At 43.4% G+C, this 16367-nt stretch overlaps 1 protein-coding gene and 1 long non-coding RNA gene across 2 annotated transcripts in view; one reads left to right on the forward strand and one right to left on the reverse strand.

The window, feature by feature from the left end:
• The window catches only part of SCN8A (sodium voltage-gated channel alpha subunit 8), a 195503-nt gene that overhangs the window by 112336 nt on the left and 66800 nt on the right, over positions 1-16367 (forward strand). Inside the window, 3 exon segments of the mRNA XM_034645208.1 lie at positions 427-633; positions 1485-1778; positions 11214-11576. Of these exon segments, the coding sequence (XP_034501099.1) occupies positions 427-633; positions 1485-1778; positions 11214-11576 (864 nt within the window).
• On the reverse strand, positions 430-11217 carry LOC105238633. Its single transcript, XR_857411.3, has 3 exons — positions 10739-11217; positions 7135-7282; positions 430-555 (listed from the first exon to the last, which is right to left on the reverse strand). It is a non-coding gene; the product is annotated as an uncharacterized LOC105238633 (long non-coding RNA).

Below are 16367 nucleotides of genomic sequence, written 5' to 3' on the forward strand. Positions count from 1 at the left end.
CTGTTAATGCTCTTTGAGGACCCATAGATAAATGAGCTGAAGTCTTATATTCTTTTCTTTATACTTGTTTTACAACCAACTAACAAAGTCCAATATAATTCTTAGCTCAGAGCATTTTTTCCTTAAAAAAAAAAAATCAAGTGGTTTTCCATGAAAGGAGTATACCGGGAGTATTTAGAAATGCAAGAGAATTTTTTCTGTCACAATGAATGGGAGGCACCAGTGACATTTACTCTGAGTTGAGGAGAGAGAAAGCCATTTGGCCGTTGGGATGCTAAGTGCTCTGCAGGATGAAGGCACACCATGCGATAAAGGACTGTTCTCAAAATGCAGTGGTGCCCCTGCAGGGGAGCATTACCCCGCGAGTTATTTTCAGCCTGGTTCATTTGATGCACGTGACTCAGAAAATGGTTTCTGTCTTTACAGACCTTACGAGCAGCTGGGAAAACGTACATGATCTTCTTCGTCTTGGTCATCTTTGTGGGTTCTTTCTATCTCGTGAACTTGATCTTGGCTGTGGTGGCCATGGCTTATGAAGAGCAGAATCAGGCAACCCTGGAGGAGGCAGAGCAAAAAGAGGCTGAATTCAAAGCAATGTTGGAGCAACTTAAGAAGCAACAGGAAGAGGCACAGGTCGGTGATCAATTCTTTGCTACAGTAACTTCCTGCCAGATCACCATGACTAAGGCTCCGTCCGATTGTCATTCCCGTTGATCTTCTTTAGGCACATTGTCAAATAGAAGTCATTAATCTGATTAAAATAGCCCAAGTAACAAGTGCAAATGGTTGGTCCAGTTATTCCATTTGTCTTTATGGCCTAGCTGTTCGTTAATGTGATTGCTAGTTGAATTTCTCAACTGGGCAGTGTTCAGCTTCTCCGGTGGCTGGGAGGAAGACAAGTGGCTGGAACAGGATATATAATGTCTCCTGTACAGCCTTCTCGTTGAGAAAATCGTTAGGATCTCCTTCGGACAGTCTCTGGGGTCATGAAAACATTGGTTGTAATTGAAAAGAAGATGCGGGTAAAATAGTAAAGTAAAATGCGAAAAACAGACTAGTATTCCCACCACCCTAACACTTTGCTTTCTGCTCCTTATCCAAATAGACAAGTGTTTTTATACTGTTGGGCCCCAAATATATAATATAGTTTCTTAGCATTCATTTTCAGAGTTGCCCAGAAGAAATCTCTGGTACCAAGAAGGCAGCTAAGTTCTTGTCTGAGAAACTCAAGAGAATAAATCCTAGAGTTCTCGCCACTGGGTTCTGCTCTGATTACCGTAGGGCCACGTGCCACAACACAGATCAGCCAGAAAATGGAGACAGTCAGGTCCTGGCCACAGTGTCCTCTATGGGCTGGTTCGCCTTCCTCCTTCCCCCAGCTTCCCCTGTCTGTGGGAACGGAAGTGACCTGCACTGCTTGCGTGTTTTGGGGCGGCTCCGGTTAACGGCTTCTGACTTTCCTGTCACTGTGGCTCCTCCCCTAGGCTGCTGCCATGGCCACCTCCGCGGGCACTGTCTCAGAAGATGCCATCGAGGAAGAGGGCGAAGAAGGGGCAGGCTCTCCTCGCAGCTCCTCTGAAGTATCTAAACTCAGTTCCAAGAGTGCCAAAGAGAGACGTAACAGGAGAAAGAAGAGGAAGCAGAAGGAACTGTCCGAAGGAGAGGAAAAAGGGGATCCTGAGAAGGTGTTTAAGTCAGAGTCAGAAGATGGTATGAGGAGGAAGGGCTTCCGGCTGCCAGACAACAGAATAGGGAGGAAATTTTCCATCATGAATCAGGTAAACTCTTTGCACTGGGTCAAATAAGCCTAAGAAATTCTGCTTTTTCTAATCTCACTTGATTCTCATATTCACCGTTGGCTCTTCATCTTCCAGCCCTTTCCCTGCATCCTCTGGCCTACCTCTCCACGCTCCATATTGTTCCCAGAGGCAGGCAATGTGGGCGTGTTAGGATGGTCCTCTGCTCCAAGGCTGCCCACCCCCCACACCTCCACACACTCCATACCTCCAACCTGCCCCACCCCACCCCCACTCCAGGCCAGCCCTAGGACTGAGTGATCACCTTTGGCAGACTGACTTCAGCCAGAAGGTCCATGTCACACCAGTAGGCCTTCCATTCTAAAACTTCGGGAAGCACCTTTCTCCTTAAACCTCAGAACATCAGAATTTAGCTTTCAAACATCTTCCGTTTAAGAACTGCATATAATTTTAGGTTAGAAGAAAAGTCCTGAAACTCTTTAGGTCACCTTATTTGAATGTGGCAAATCCTAGTAATTAATTATTCTAGATATATAGTGTCATGCTGATCAATTAGCCTACCGTAGATTAAAAGCCTCCAGTTGTAGCCAAGTTTGATAAATGGGGAAACTAAGAGAAAGAGAGAGAGGAGGACCTATGGATAATTACTGAGCATTCTGTTACTATAAATATTACCACATAGCACCTAATTTTGGATTTCAAAGAACACCACCAAAATCCAATTCTCTGGCCATTTAATTCCCCATTTTAAGGAAATGCTGGAAAGTCTGTAAGGTATAGAATAGATTATAGTTACCAGTTTTATGGCAGTGTACCCAGTGTTTTCTTGTCTCCCAGAGATGCTGCATTGTGCCTCTCCCTTGTATCTCTCACCTCCCAGTTCAGTCTCTGCTAGAACTGTCTGTTTTATCACAGCAGAATCTCTCCTGTCATCCCCTTCTTTCTATCCTGTTAATCCCGTCTTTGTTCAGACCTTTGTATTGTTTCATTCTACTGCAGTTAGCCACTGCAGGTTTGTTTCCTCTGATCTTTCTCCCTCTCCTTCATGTTTTCTATACCATTGCCAGAGCGCTTCTTAGTAAAACAGAGCTCTCCTTATTCGCCCCCAAGCAGTCATGGAGTGCCCATCATGTGTCAGGGATCCTGACGGGTCCTAGAGATTCACAGGGGTTCAAACACCATCCCTGTAGTGGAACGGCCACTGAAACTTGTCTCTGTAGTAGTATTGATGGTTCCATATTGTTCCGTAATTGCAGTAGGCCGGAGTGTTTTAGAGGGCGCAGATGGACCACGACCCGGAGGCTCAGCAACGGTAAGTGGGAATTAGGCAAGTAATGTATGTGCGTGTTGGTGAGGGAGCAGGAGGACAGAAGAAAGGACATTCCAGATTGGGAAGAAAAGTAACTTTGGTATGGACACCCCCAGCTTGAATTACAAGTAGAGATGTCTTTTAGACACACAGATAGGCAAGTGATGGCTTCTGGAAGAGGTGCTGAGGTGAGAGACAGTGACTGGAACTGTGAGACTTGATGAGATACTCAAAGAGGCTGTGTCAGGGAAAGAAAGGAGTGGTGGCCTGGGAGCACGGCCACTGATGTCCGTGGGCATCGGAGATGGAGCTCAGGAAGGAAAACAAACGAATAGTCATCAGAGGTGCTAAGAAAACCAGGTCAGTGAAGCCCAGAGAGCACAAAGGTTGGAGAAAGGAGGGAATGATCAATGGATTGAAATTTAACAGAAATGCTTCATGAACTCAGAATTGGAAATATGTACGGGATTTAGCAACATAAGTTATCGAGAACTTTAAAGACACATTTCAGTCCAGGATAAGGATGGATACCATATGGAAGTGGAATGGGAAGTGAAGACAGTGAGTGTAGGCTTCTCATACAGACTTCTTTAAACAATATGAGTGAAATTATTTTTATAATCTGGGGTGGGGAGCCCAGACTAAGGGGAAATAGAGGTAGAAAAGGGAGCCGAACAGAAAAGAAAATGGAGTACAGGCTTGGAAGACGTGAAAATAGATGGAGTCTTTAACAGGAAAGGGCCACCTCATCCCCACATGTCAGGATAATAGGGGAGGGTGGGTGTAGGTAAGTTTGTAGGTGGGAAGTAGGAAATTGAGGAAGATGACACCGGACAGTGTCTAGTGTGCAGTAATACAGGAAATTCTAAGTCCTACTGAAGGGAATGAGAGATCGAGTAGGGGGTTTAAAGAATATATCGACAGTGTAGAATAGTAATCACAAAGAATGGGAGAGGGAGTTATCCTAATCATGTTCACTCTATTTACTAACTAACCAGCCCTGTAGCTGGCAGTCCTAGCACCCCCTGCTCCTGGCCTTCCCAGTCCCCGGTCACTGTGCCGTCAGGCACCCTGCGCTTACACCAGAATGAGCTGCTAGATGCTTCTCATGTGCAATGTTTGTTTTCTACCCTCAGTTTTGCTCCAGAAACCCCCTTTCTGAGATGCCCTATTTTTCTCTCTCTCAATGTCCGCATCATACTTACTCTTCACAACCTTCTCTCGGAAAACCTTCCCTGACCTCCCCCGTTCCACACTTCATGGGACATTACCATTTCACCTTTCCGTTATGTCTTACACATACCTCTTTATGTGTTGCTTTTAACTCTGTGTGGACTTATGTTCTTCCCTCTCTTAGATAAAGCGCTAAAGGGAGGGCCTGCATATGGCTAGCGTTCAGATACTTGTTGGACAAATGAATGGGGGACTTTTAGAAATCTGATTTCACCCCTTCTGGGACTTCTCCGTGGCCTGGAACCATCTCTGTCTCACCTTCACCTCACCTTTCTCCTAGTTCAGCCTCTTTTGGGGAAAAGTGTGATTCAGCTTTGTTGTCACCCAACCCTTGTCTTGAGAGCCGTCCCTGAGCTAGTTAATGAATACCTTAGTGCCGTTATTGAATGGTCTCTGATTAATCTATAGGCTTTAGCACAGAGTTGCTCTGATTGCTCCCTAGCTCAAAAAATAAAACTGGGCTTCTGAAATGTCCTGCTTTGCATGAAAATGTTCACTTCCTCTCATTTCTCCATCTGAAAAAAATTGTAGATTCCTAGAGGCCAGGGCTGTCTGCCAAGACTTGCTGAGAAACCCCACATGGAAGTCATATTCTTTGTCCCAGGACTCTTCTGCAGTTTCTCTGGTTTTATCTGGAAGAATGACTGAGAAAACCGAGGCCAAGAGAGATTCACTAACTCATCTAAGGTCATATGGCTAGTAGGTGTTAGAGTCAGGATTTGAACGAGGTCCTTCAGACCGCAGAGTTTGTACTCCTGAGTGCTACGGTGCATAGCCACCCCTCCCTACCCACCTCCACACGTTCACAGTCATCTCTTGTTGGCTCACCAGTGAACGTGGCTTCCGTTTCCCATGGCCAGTTCAAGTATATGTCCATTTCCCTTACTGCCAGATCTTCAGAGAGCACCTTAAGACATCTACCCGTCCCATTTCCTACTCATTTCTCTATAGAATTACTACTACCATTTTAGGGCTTAGGACAGTTCATGAATATAAAGTATTATCAATTTTTCATAGTATTTTAATTTTTCCATTGTAGCATTTCTCAAGCTTTTTAGGCTTAGGACCCACTGATATCCTTAAAAATTGAAGACCTCAGGGCACCTGGGTGGCACAGTCAATTGAGCATCCAAGTCTTGGTTTCAGCTCAGGTTGTGATTTCAGGGTCATGGGATCGAGCCCTGCCACTGGTTCAGCACGGAGTCTGCTTAAGACTTTCTCTGTTCCTCTCCCTTTGCCCCCCCCCACATTTTCTTGCTTGCTTCCTCTCTCTCTAAAATAAATAAATCTTAAAAAATAAATAAATAAATAAATACCCTTAGCTATATTTGCATCATAGATCTTTAACTCATGAATTATTTGTAGTCTCATGCATTGATCATTTGGGAAATACTGGTTCACTGAGTTACACAGATCTTCTGAGTACTGACACACAGTATTAAAAAATCACATACATTATAATGACTACCAGTGCATCAGAAAAGTCTAAATACTGTGAAACTGTCAGGCTCACAGAGGCCACTCTATACTTGTGAGAAAATGAAAATGATAAAGGCAGATATCATCTTATTATTACTATGAAATAGTTTTGACCTCTTGAGCCCCCTTAAAAGGATCACAGAACCCCCCCAGGAGTCCCTAGACCACACTTTGAGAACGAGTGCTGTTTTGGGAAGGAAAAGTGAAATATGGCATGGACATAGAACCTTTAAATCACCAATCTGTCACATCCTAAGCATCCCAGCCATTGTTAAGCCTTGTCCCAACAGACAGCTGACGTGGATACCCTAAAATCCTCAGATTTTCTGTGAAAAAATATGAGGGCCACCTCCTCAAATCAAGAACATCCCAGAGCCATCCTCCCAAGGAAGCATCTAGACCTAAAGTACTATATTTAGTTGGCAGTGATGTGCCTGCCTGAAAAGGATCAGAAGCTCCTAACTGGTGGACAGGGAAGATTTTGAAAACAGGAGCTAAGGCCCGCGCATTTTATAAAGCAGCCTGGATCCCAGGAGTTAATAGAGCCAAGGGTCCTGAGTCATCACTGAAACCCTCCAGCCCAGGGAAGCTGAGACTGGGGAGAGGCTGGGGTATCTAACCTCAGGATGTATCTCCTTAGAGAATGGGCTAGAGCAGGACTGAAGGCTGGGTCCAAGGAGAGATGGGGCAAATTCTCTTTTCCCCTTCCACATTTATTACAGGCAACTCTTTTGCCAAGAATGGAACAGAGAATTAAAGAATAATAGATAGATAGTTTTCTTTTAGTGTGTATTGTCTCAGGATCCTGATTTCTGTGTGTTTGTAGGTCACTGAATTGATCATTATCTTACTTACCACTTTCCTATCAGCTAGGAATAGATCTCATACAGTATATATTTCTGACTAGGCTGCAAGGTGCAAGAGGGCAGGGACCATGTGGTGGGTCTTCTTTACCACTGTATCTACATCACTTAGTACACAATAGGGATTTAATGATCATTTGTCTAATGAAGGAAACCTCTTTCCTAACGTGGAGACCTAATGTACCGTGTAGTGTCAACAGCCAGCATTGGCTTAATGCAAAACCACAGACTTAGTCCGGGGAAGTGAACTTCTATGAGAAGTGAGGCAGTGACCCAATGCAGGTGTGGCGTAATGTTCAGGTGTGGGTGGCTAGTTTGCAGTATGATCTAAATACATGTTCACTAAATTAAGCACTGTACCTACGATACAGAACACTCCAGGAGATACGACACGAATCAGGCAGTGTGCCCCTAAAGAGCTTGTAGCTGGTTAAAAAGGAGAGCTAAAAGCATGTGTGTAAAGAACATGTACTAAAAAGTAGAGCGCACGTACTCTAAAACAGGGGCTCGGGGCTCTGGAAGGGTGGAGGAGGTCTATAGAGGAAGAAGCTGAAGGGCTGGACCGTGGACAGTGGCGAGGACTTGCACAGCTGGAAGCGTAGAACGTAGAGACCTGCAGGCAGTGTGGCTCCACGTTGGGTCTGTGAGGAGAAAGAGTGAAAGATAAAATGGAAAAAGTGAATCAGAGTCAAAACTGGGGGGATCTTGAAGGACATTTTTAGGACGTTGATTGATGCTATTAAGTGTGATCGTGGGATTTAGCAAAGGAGCCCAAGAGTGCCTGAGTCTTGTCTTGTCCTGGCCATATTTCTCTCTAGCGAGCCCTGCAACGGAGATACATATGCCCAAGACACTGTTATTAACATCTAACACAGAACTCCAGTGTTCTGTGTTAGGCTGAACCGAACATGTGGGTAGAAGCTCAAAGATATTTCCTGTCCCCCTCCCCCTGCCATGCAATCTTGGGATCTTACTGTATTTTTTTTTAAGATTTTATTTATTCATTTGAGAGAGAGAGAGCACAAACAGGGGAGAGGGAGAAGCAGACTCCCTGCAGAACTGGGATCCCGACATGGGGCTCGATCCCAGGACCTGGAGATCATGACCTGAGCCACCCAGGCGCCCCGAGGGATCTTACTGTATTAATCATCATTTTTATTTTCTGTGTTTTATGATGCTTTGACATTTTAGGAGTCCCGCTAGCTGGAGAGAGACTGCCCCTCCCAGTGCAAACTTAATTCCTAGACAGTGAACAACTTGTCTGGAAGTGTGTCTTTCATATACAAATCAACCAATCCAAACCTTCAGCCCCAACTTTTTATCTAACGCTCACATACCAAGACACACCAAACCAATGTTTTCCCTGCCCTCAATCACTCTGAAGGCCAGGTACTGGACAGCTAGCACCACTCCTGTAGCCCAGAGTCTGCGGAAATTACTCAAACCACCCAATCCCTAAACTTGTCAGATGTTCCTACTCTGTCTCAGCCGTTCCTTCTGAGGAAACCACCATACGGGCTCTGAACCATGCTTTTCCCTTGCTCCTTTTGCCTCCTAACTGACCCTACTACCTCCCCATGAGGCCCTGCAGCATGGCGTGGCATGCCTGCCCCCTTCTCTTGAGAGCTATAAGTAATAAACTCTTTCTAAGGTAGCTGTCTCTGGGTCTGTCACCTTACCATTTCTCATTAGAACAAAATCATAGGCACAATAGGAAGGCATTGCCTTCAGCATAGCACATTGCTGTGAGGTATAAAAATTTAGGAGATGCCAAACAAAGGGACAATTAAAAATATTAGTGTCTTCAAGTTTTCTTTAACCCAGGAAATTTAAATCCATTGTAAGGCTTTCTGAATTTACCTATCTTATAACCAGGGCCTTTGGGGTATTTTATATTCGGGAGTGGGATAGATGTCACTTGGATACATATTAGTATATTTATTAAAAAGGAAAAACAAGGTCATAATTTTTCAAATAAAAATAAGTCTGATTTGGCCAGTTGCTTTGACAATAAGGACTGGTTTTGCTAACTATATCATATGGTAGATACTTTTGTAAATTAAATGAGCTAAATCTGTGGCTTTAAGGTTTTGATGAAAATATCTTCAAAGCATGTAATAAAATAAAATGATTTTTATTAAAAAATTAATGTTGGAAAAAATTAACGTTGTCAGTGATGCATTGAAATGAATGATATCTTGATTACTCCAACCATTTCTTTTGGGTTAAATAAGGTCTCTTTAAGTAAAAGAATTACCTCTTTATAAGTAACTCATATTTTTATTAGTAAATAAAAATGAAACCTTTTTGGCATCCTCAGAAATCAAGAAATGGAATACTTCTAAAAACTAAGTAACAAATCATTTGGCAAGTTGGGTGGTTTATAGTTCTTTGCTTTCAATAAAGTTGAAAGACTACCTGATTTGATTGTCAACCAATAGATCATTAGGATAAATTTTGCTGATAGCTTACTATGTGATTCTGGTATATAATTTGAAAGGAAATAAAAAAATTGAGTGAGATTGCTATAACCAAATTCTTCTGTTCCAAGATACTATTTATGTGAATAGGTTTCTCAGCATTTAAAATCCAATATTAGATAGGGAAGGGAGAATTGATGTTGAGCCGTGTTTGAGTCTAGTAATAAATAATACTGTGTACAAATATTTCATCACCAAAAACACCAATAGGAAAAGAAACTCATTAAGAGATACGCTTTAATAAAATTTTCTTTTTAGGGGCACCTGGGTGGCTCAGTCGTTAAGACTTCAGCTCAGGGCGTGATCCCAAGGTTCTGGGATCAAGCCCCGCATAGGGCTCCCTGCTCCGCTGGGGAGCCTGCTTCTTCCTCTCCCACTCCCCCTGCTTGTGTTCCCTCTCTCTCTCTGGCTGTCTCTCTCTGTCAAATAAATAAATAAAATCTCAAATAATATAATATATATTAATTATATAAATATAATCTTAAATAAATAATAATAATAAAATTTTCTTTTTAAGCTTAGTAATTGCTTATAAACATACTATATGTGTATATCTTGATCAATTTTATTAATAAGAATTATAATAAAAAATCAATCCAAGATAATTTAAAAAAATTCTTAGAGACTCATGGTCACAGGAAATTTTTTTAAATTTTAAGTACAGTTTATTTATAACTTTTTGTTGAAGAAAATTGTTGATCAAAAGTGATCAGTAAAATACAGTAAAGCATAAAAATATACATTAGCATACAATTCTCTAGGGAATGTGGAATTGGAAATAGGAGTTGAAAGAGAAAAACAAAGAAAAAGAAAAAATTTGTAAGTGATAAATAAAAGTTTTATTTTAACACGCCAGTGCAGGGGCGCCTGGGTGGCTCAGTCCATTGAGTGTCTGCCTTCTGCTCAGGTCGTGATCCTGGAGTCCCGGAAGTGAGACTGAAACCCTCATTGGGTTCCCTGTTCAGCGGGGAGTCTGCTTCTGCCTCTGCCCCTCACTCTGCTCATGCTCTCTCTTGCTTGCTCTCTCTCAAATAAATAAAATCTAAATAATAATAATAATAATAAAATGTCAGTGCAGGGAGCACCTGGGTGGCTCAGTTGGTTAAGTGTCTGACTCTTGATCTCAGCTCGGGTCTTGATCTCAGGGTTGTGAGTTCAAGCCCAGAGTTGGGCTCCACACTGCACGTGGAACATAAATAAATAAATAAATAAATAAATAAATAAATAAATAAATAAATAAATAAATAAACAGTACTGGGAATTATGTAATTTACAAATATTTAAACTTTTGATGGGGGCGCCTGGGTGGCTTAGTCCATTAAGCATCAGCCTTCGGCTCAGGGCATGATCCCAGGGTCCTAGGATCTAGCTCACATCAGGCTCCCTGCTCCCTGCTCAGTGTGGAGTCCGCTTCTCCCTCTCCCTACCCTTCCTCCCACCCCTCCTCATGCTCTCTCTTTCTGCCTTGCTGTGCACTCTCTCTTAAATAAAATCTTTTTTTAAAAAAATAAACTTTTGATTAAAAAAATGTTGACTTTAAAATAGAATAGGAGGGACCATACATGATATTCAACTGAACAAAAAATACTTTAAGACCGCTGTTGGCATAGGACTTACCTCCAGGGCATGTACTCATCGAGAGAATTAGCAAGTGATAGAACACTTTAACCTTCTCTCCTTTTTGCCAAGTGTGGCATGAGTCTATCTTGAGTAAATGAAAGGCACACTTCATGTGAGCTCATGGTCACGAGAAATAGACACACCGGTGTGTTTCCTGGTGGGTTAGCTACATAGAGCTCGAGGTAAAAACATCGTTGCAGTGCATGGGTGAACAGTGAGTGGAATTTTTGTATGGTCGGCTGGTCCAAGACCCATGCATCCCAAGGCTATGGGGCAAGAAGTGAGTGCTGATGGGCGCTGAGTAGTACTACGAACCCAACCTCCAGAAGTGCTTTCTGGGAATACTTGTGTTCTGATGCAAGAAATGCAAGGCCGGGGCCAGGGTGGGGAGGCACACAGACTTTGCGCAGCCTGTGTGGGGTCCGCCTCGAGTCTCATGCCTGTCTCTGTGTCCTTCTCTGTCTCCCTGCAGTCACTGCTCAGCATCCCGGGCTCCCCGTTCCTCTCCCGGCACAACAGCAAAAGCAGCATCTTCAGCTTCAGGGGGCCGGGGCGGTTCCGCGACCCGGGCTCGGAGAACGAGTTCGCGGACGACGAGCACAGCACGGTGGAGGAGAGCGAGGGCCGCCGGGACTCGCTCTTCATCCCGATCCGGGCCCGCGAGCGCCGCAGCAGCTACAGCGGCTACAGCGGCTACAGCCAGGGCAGCCGCTCGTCGCGCATCTTCCCCAGCCTGCGGCGCAGCGTCAAGCGCAACAGCACCGTCGACTGCAACGGCGTGGTGTCCCTCATCGGCGGCCCTGGCTCCCACATCGGCGGGCGGCTCCTGCCAGAGGTGAAAATAGATAAGGCAGCTACCGAGGACAGTGTAAGGAAGTAAACACATAGACCGAGGCTAGGCATGGCAGTCTCTCCCGCGCCTCCTCTCTCCTCTCCGGCCCGGCCTCTGGCTCCCACGCTCTGTCCCCTACTTCCCCTCTCGTCCCCTCTCGTCCCCACCACCCGATCGCTTCTGTCTTCTCCCTCCGGGTTTGTTTCTGTTTCTCTCTTCAGCCCGTCCTTGGTTTCCCTTTCACTTTAATCCCTGCCCTCTTCTCCCCACCGCACCTTCTTCCTTGTTTCTGTTGCCCTACCCCATCATCTCTTTGTTTTATTTTACCTCTTTTTCTTTCTCTCCATCTTTGCAAGTCTTTATCAGCCTACCTGTTTCCCTCTCCCCACCTGCTTTGACTGAATGCCTCTGGCCACGCCCGGATGGAATGAGAATGGCATCCTGCCACCACCAATGACCAAGTCTGAGCCGGTTTGGAACTACCATTGCTTCTCTCCCTCCCACGTCCTCTCCTCCTAGGGAAACAGCCTGGAATTTAAAGCTCTTATCTTTCTGTTAACGACAACAATACAGCTCAATAATTTTCCAAGTCTCCTCTGTAAGAATGAGGTGTGATTTTTCCAAAGAGGAACGTGGATACCTGGTGCTGCGGGCGGGAGCTGTGCACCAGGGAGAGCCAGGCAAAGAGAGGTTAGGGAAGCCAGTGCAGGACTGGAGCTAGACATTCAAAAGGGATTGAAATGGAAATAAATCAAAGGAGGGAGAAGTGGGAGGTTGGAGCAAGAACACATGGTGTATGGGGGAGGAAGGAAAAGGGAAGCGAAAGATGAATTTTAAATGTAATCAAATGTCAGACTCTGCAGGAGCTGCATATAATAGCTTCATAAAATCACTTGTCTAGGGGTTTGGATAATGGCTCCCCTCTTTGGGAAAAGCCATCTCTTAACATTCCTTTAAATTCTAAGCTGTTTATACCTTTTTTTCTAGTTTCAAATTCTTATAACCTCAGCAATCCTAACCCTCCGTACCTCTAACTCCTTAACTTCCCTCAGGCCCTCCGTCGCTGGCATAAGCTCCCTGAGATAGCATGCCAGTCCGTTTTGTTCTAACACTTCAGTTTCCTCTAACACAGCACGAAGACAGCCGGTCCTCTAATTAGCATGATGCATGTGTGGAGGAAAACTGGACAGTCAAGGATGGACTTATTCACAATGATCCGTTTTTAACATTTCAGGACAGTTGTTGACTGTACAGATAAAAATTCAAAGTGCAGTTAGGATGTGTTTGACATTGTCTTTTCTCTCCTGCCTTTTTATTAATAGCAAAATACCCCGTACACACGCACACATGGGTTTGTTTAGCCTTTTACAAGCTACAAATTACTTTTACATTCATTATTTAACTTGCTCTGAATAAGAATTTCTGTAAGGCTGACCAAGTGGAGAGCATTATCCCTGTTTTTGAGATGGGGAAATAGGGCTCAGAAAATGTGGGCTCCTTGAGGTCACGCAGCTCATTGTTGATAGAGTCAGTCTCAGGGGAAAAAAGCCAATCTTCTCTCTCTCAGTGAATTTTAATGCCTTCTCTGTTTAGTCACATGGCCGTTTTTCCCCTGGAAAACTGTTTCTTTAATATCAACTATAATACCTGTAATAATAACAAACAGTGGTTCCAAAATCCCCCCCCACAACCAGATAGTTGGGCAAAATAAATGTTATAGATGATTATCTCTATTTTAAATATAATTTTTGATCGTCCCTAATTCTACATCTAGGGGTAAATTTTTAGGCTCCATAATTAGACAGTTATATTCTCTGAAAAAGCAAGACATGATATCAATAGAGAATGAGGGGTGGGTCAGCATGGACAGTACAGTGTAGGCAACTCAGATATTAAGAACCAAATCAAATTTTGATATTCTGGCTGGTTTTTTAAATACTTCAGCCAAATAATACATCTTGCTTCTTCTTTGAAAAGAAGGTATTTTAAAAGGTATCCAGGAAGGAGGAGATTGAACTTCAGCTGAAGGCAGATGAGCACGTTTGCAGGTTTTGTTTTTGGGTTTTTCTGCAGCTTCTGTTATAATGTGTGGGGGAAAAAATTTGAGAGGCAGTTGAGCAGATGGCTGTGGAAGTAAGGCTGTCTGCACCGCCTTACAGTGTAGCCTACGGAGTGCTGCCTTTGGGTTTCGGGGGGCCTGCACACTCAACGCCCTATAAGCGCTTAGAGGATTCATCGCAGTGGTCCCAAGCAATGATGGTGACAGATTTGAGGATTCCCAAGGCCAGGAGGGCAGATCCCAGAGTGGCAAGAAATGAGGTAGGCAGGGCTATTTCATTCCCAAAGGCTTCATAACTAGGAAAAGCTATTTCATTAGAAGCCATAAAGAAGCACTTTCTAGCTATTAATGGTGTGGCAATATATGTAAGTCATATCAATAGGCCAAAAAGACAAAACAAAACAAACCCAGACTGCATAGAGTTTGTGTGGTATGATATCAGATCTGTAGAAAGACAAACTACATGCAGAAAAGGATGACCAACTAGAAGTTAACAGTAGTTGGCTTTGGGAGGGGAAATTATAAGTGACTTTTTTTCTTCCTTACGCTTTTCTGTTATTTACAGTTTTCTACAACAGACATAATAATTATAGCCACCATATATTGGGTTCTTGCTATAGTTATGCTAAGCACTTTATATGCATGATCTCATTTAATTTCTTGTATATACCGAACACAAATCCATTGTGTTCGCAGGTGATTTTATCCTCTTAACAGGTGAGGTTCAGAGCCTTAGTGACTTGTGGAAATGGAGCTTGAACCAGGGTCTTCCTGATGATAAAGAGACCTTCCTGGCTGTTTGAATATTAGCTTCTTTGGGAAGTGTGAAAAACATTTGTCATTTATCTTAGGAGGATGTAATAGATTACTGATGTTATATGCAGCCCAGGCCAGAGGAGCAGCGAATACTGCTTTAGGCTAGGATGTAGCCATTCCAAACGTTTGGGAAGTGTCTCCAGTGGATTAACTTGCCCTCACCTGAACCACTAGAGTGCTTCCATTGTATGCTCATGTTTTGTGGAGTTGAGTGGGAGCTGCTGAGGCCCACAAGCTGGTCTCACAGTATCGATGCTGAAGCTATGCCACATCTGTATTTTTTCCTGAGACTCAAGTCAAGAAATAGAATATTCTCGGGCCGCCTGGGTAGCGCAGTCGTTAAGCGTCTGCCTTCGGCTCAGGGCGTGATCTCAGCGTTCCGGGATCGAGTCCCACATCGGGCTCCTTCGCTGGGAGCCTGCTTCTTCCTCTCCCACTCCCCCTGCTTGTGTTCCCTCTCTCTCTGGCTGTCTCTCTGTCACATAAATTAATAAAATCTTAAAAAAAAAAAAAGAAATAGAATATTCTCAGGGCGCCTGGGTGGCTCAGTTGATCGGTTAGGCATCTGACTCTTGATTTCAGTTTAGGTCATGATCTCAGGATCCTGAGATCAAGACCCACATTGGGCTCCACGCTCAGTAGGGAGTCTGCTTCTCTCCCTCTCCCTCTGCCCCTCTCCCTGCTTGTGTGTGCGCTCTTTCTCTCTCAAATAAATAAATCTTTTTAAAAAAAAAAAGAAGAAGAAAAAATCTAATATTCTCTGTGGAAAAAAAGATATCCAGACATCACCTCATTAGAGTTTCATCAGAAACTATTTCACCTGTTCATTAATTACTGTTATGATTGGTGATTATTTTTCAATAGTTTGGGAATTTTCATTTTTGCTTTTTGCTGAAGCAGAGGATGAGGGGACTTTTCCATGTCTTCATCTCTAAGCTGGAGAAGTAGGTGAGAATCTCATCACTCACAGAGAAAGCAGGTGCTGCTGACAAATCCAAAATTCACAAGTAACTCAGAAATCATGTTGCACTAGCTTGCAAATAACAAGCATTATTTCATTTAATGTACACAGCTGATAGATAGATATTACTCTTGTGTGCATTTCACTGAGGAGGAAACCAGGGCTTAGAGAAATAAAATGACTTGCCCAACATCACACAGTAAGTGGTAGGGTTAGGGCTTGAACTCAGGCAGTCTGACTCCAGAGCACCGGCCAGTAACCAGTACACTACACCAACCCTGAAGCCCGAGTTCTTCAGTTTATTCACTGATGTGATCCTGGGAAATTCATGTCACCTCTCTAAGCCCATTTCCTTATCTGCAAAAAAATGACAAAAGGACCTGTGCTATAGGGCTGTTGTAAAGATTAAATGTAATAACATTTATAAACCATGAAGCATATTATTTGGCCCATTCTTGGTGTTCAGAAAGCTAATTTCCATTTATTTCTCTGAGAAGTAAACATTAGGATTTCTCCTGAATTGCTTGACTTGGCGAGGGTTGCATTCCTTCCAAAATCCTAAAGAGCCTTTGTCTGAGAAGAAGAAATTGTTGTGCAATTATTTTAAAGCGGATTACTACAAAAATTTGAGAAAGGTTTGAACAGGAAACAAATGGCTAGGTTCTAAAGCTACTTCTAAAATGCTCTAAATTTTAGTTCGAAGAAAAGTAACTGCTTGATAAATTTCCATTCATGCATCTCCGTGGGAGAGCAATTTAGTTGAGCTTCCTTGGGCAGATCTGTAGAAATGTGGGCAAATCTGCCACCTGCGGGTGTTGTAGGATATCTCTTTGAGAAGGACAGCTACAATTTTGGAGGTTGGAAGTCCGTGGCCAAATGTCCTAATAAACTTTGCTTTTGGGTTGAGAGAAACGGAACAAATTTGTACTGAGTTTAACTTTCAAAGTATGTAATTAAG

This window comes from Ailuropoda melanoleuca, chromosome 16 (genome assembly GCF_002007445.2).
Source record: "Ailuropoda melanoleuca isolate Jingjing chromosome 16, ASM200744v2, whole genome shotgun sequence".
Taxonomy (NCBI): Eukaryota; Metazoa; Chordata; class Mammalia; order Carnivora; family Ursidae; genus Ailuropoda; species Ailuropoda melanoleuca.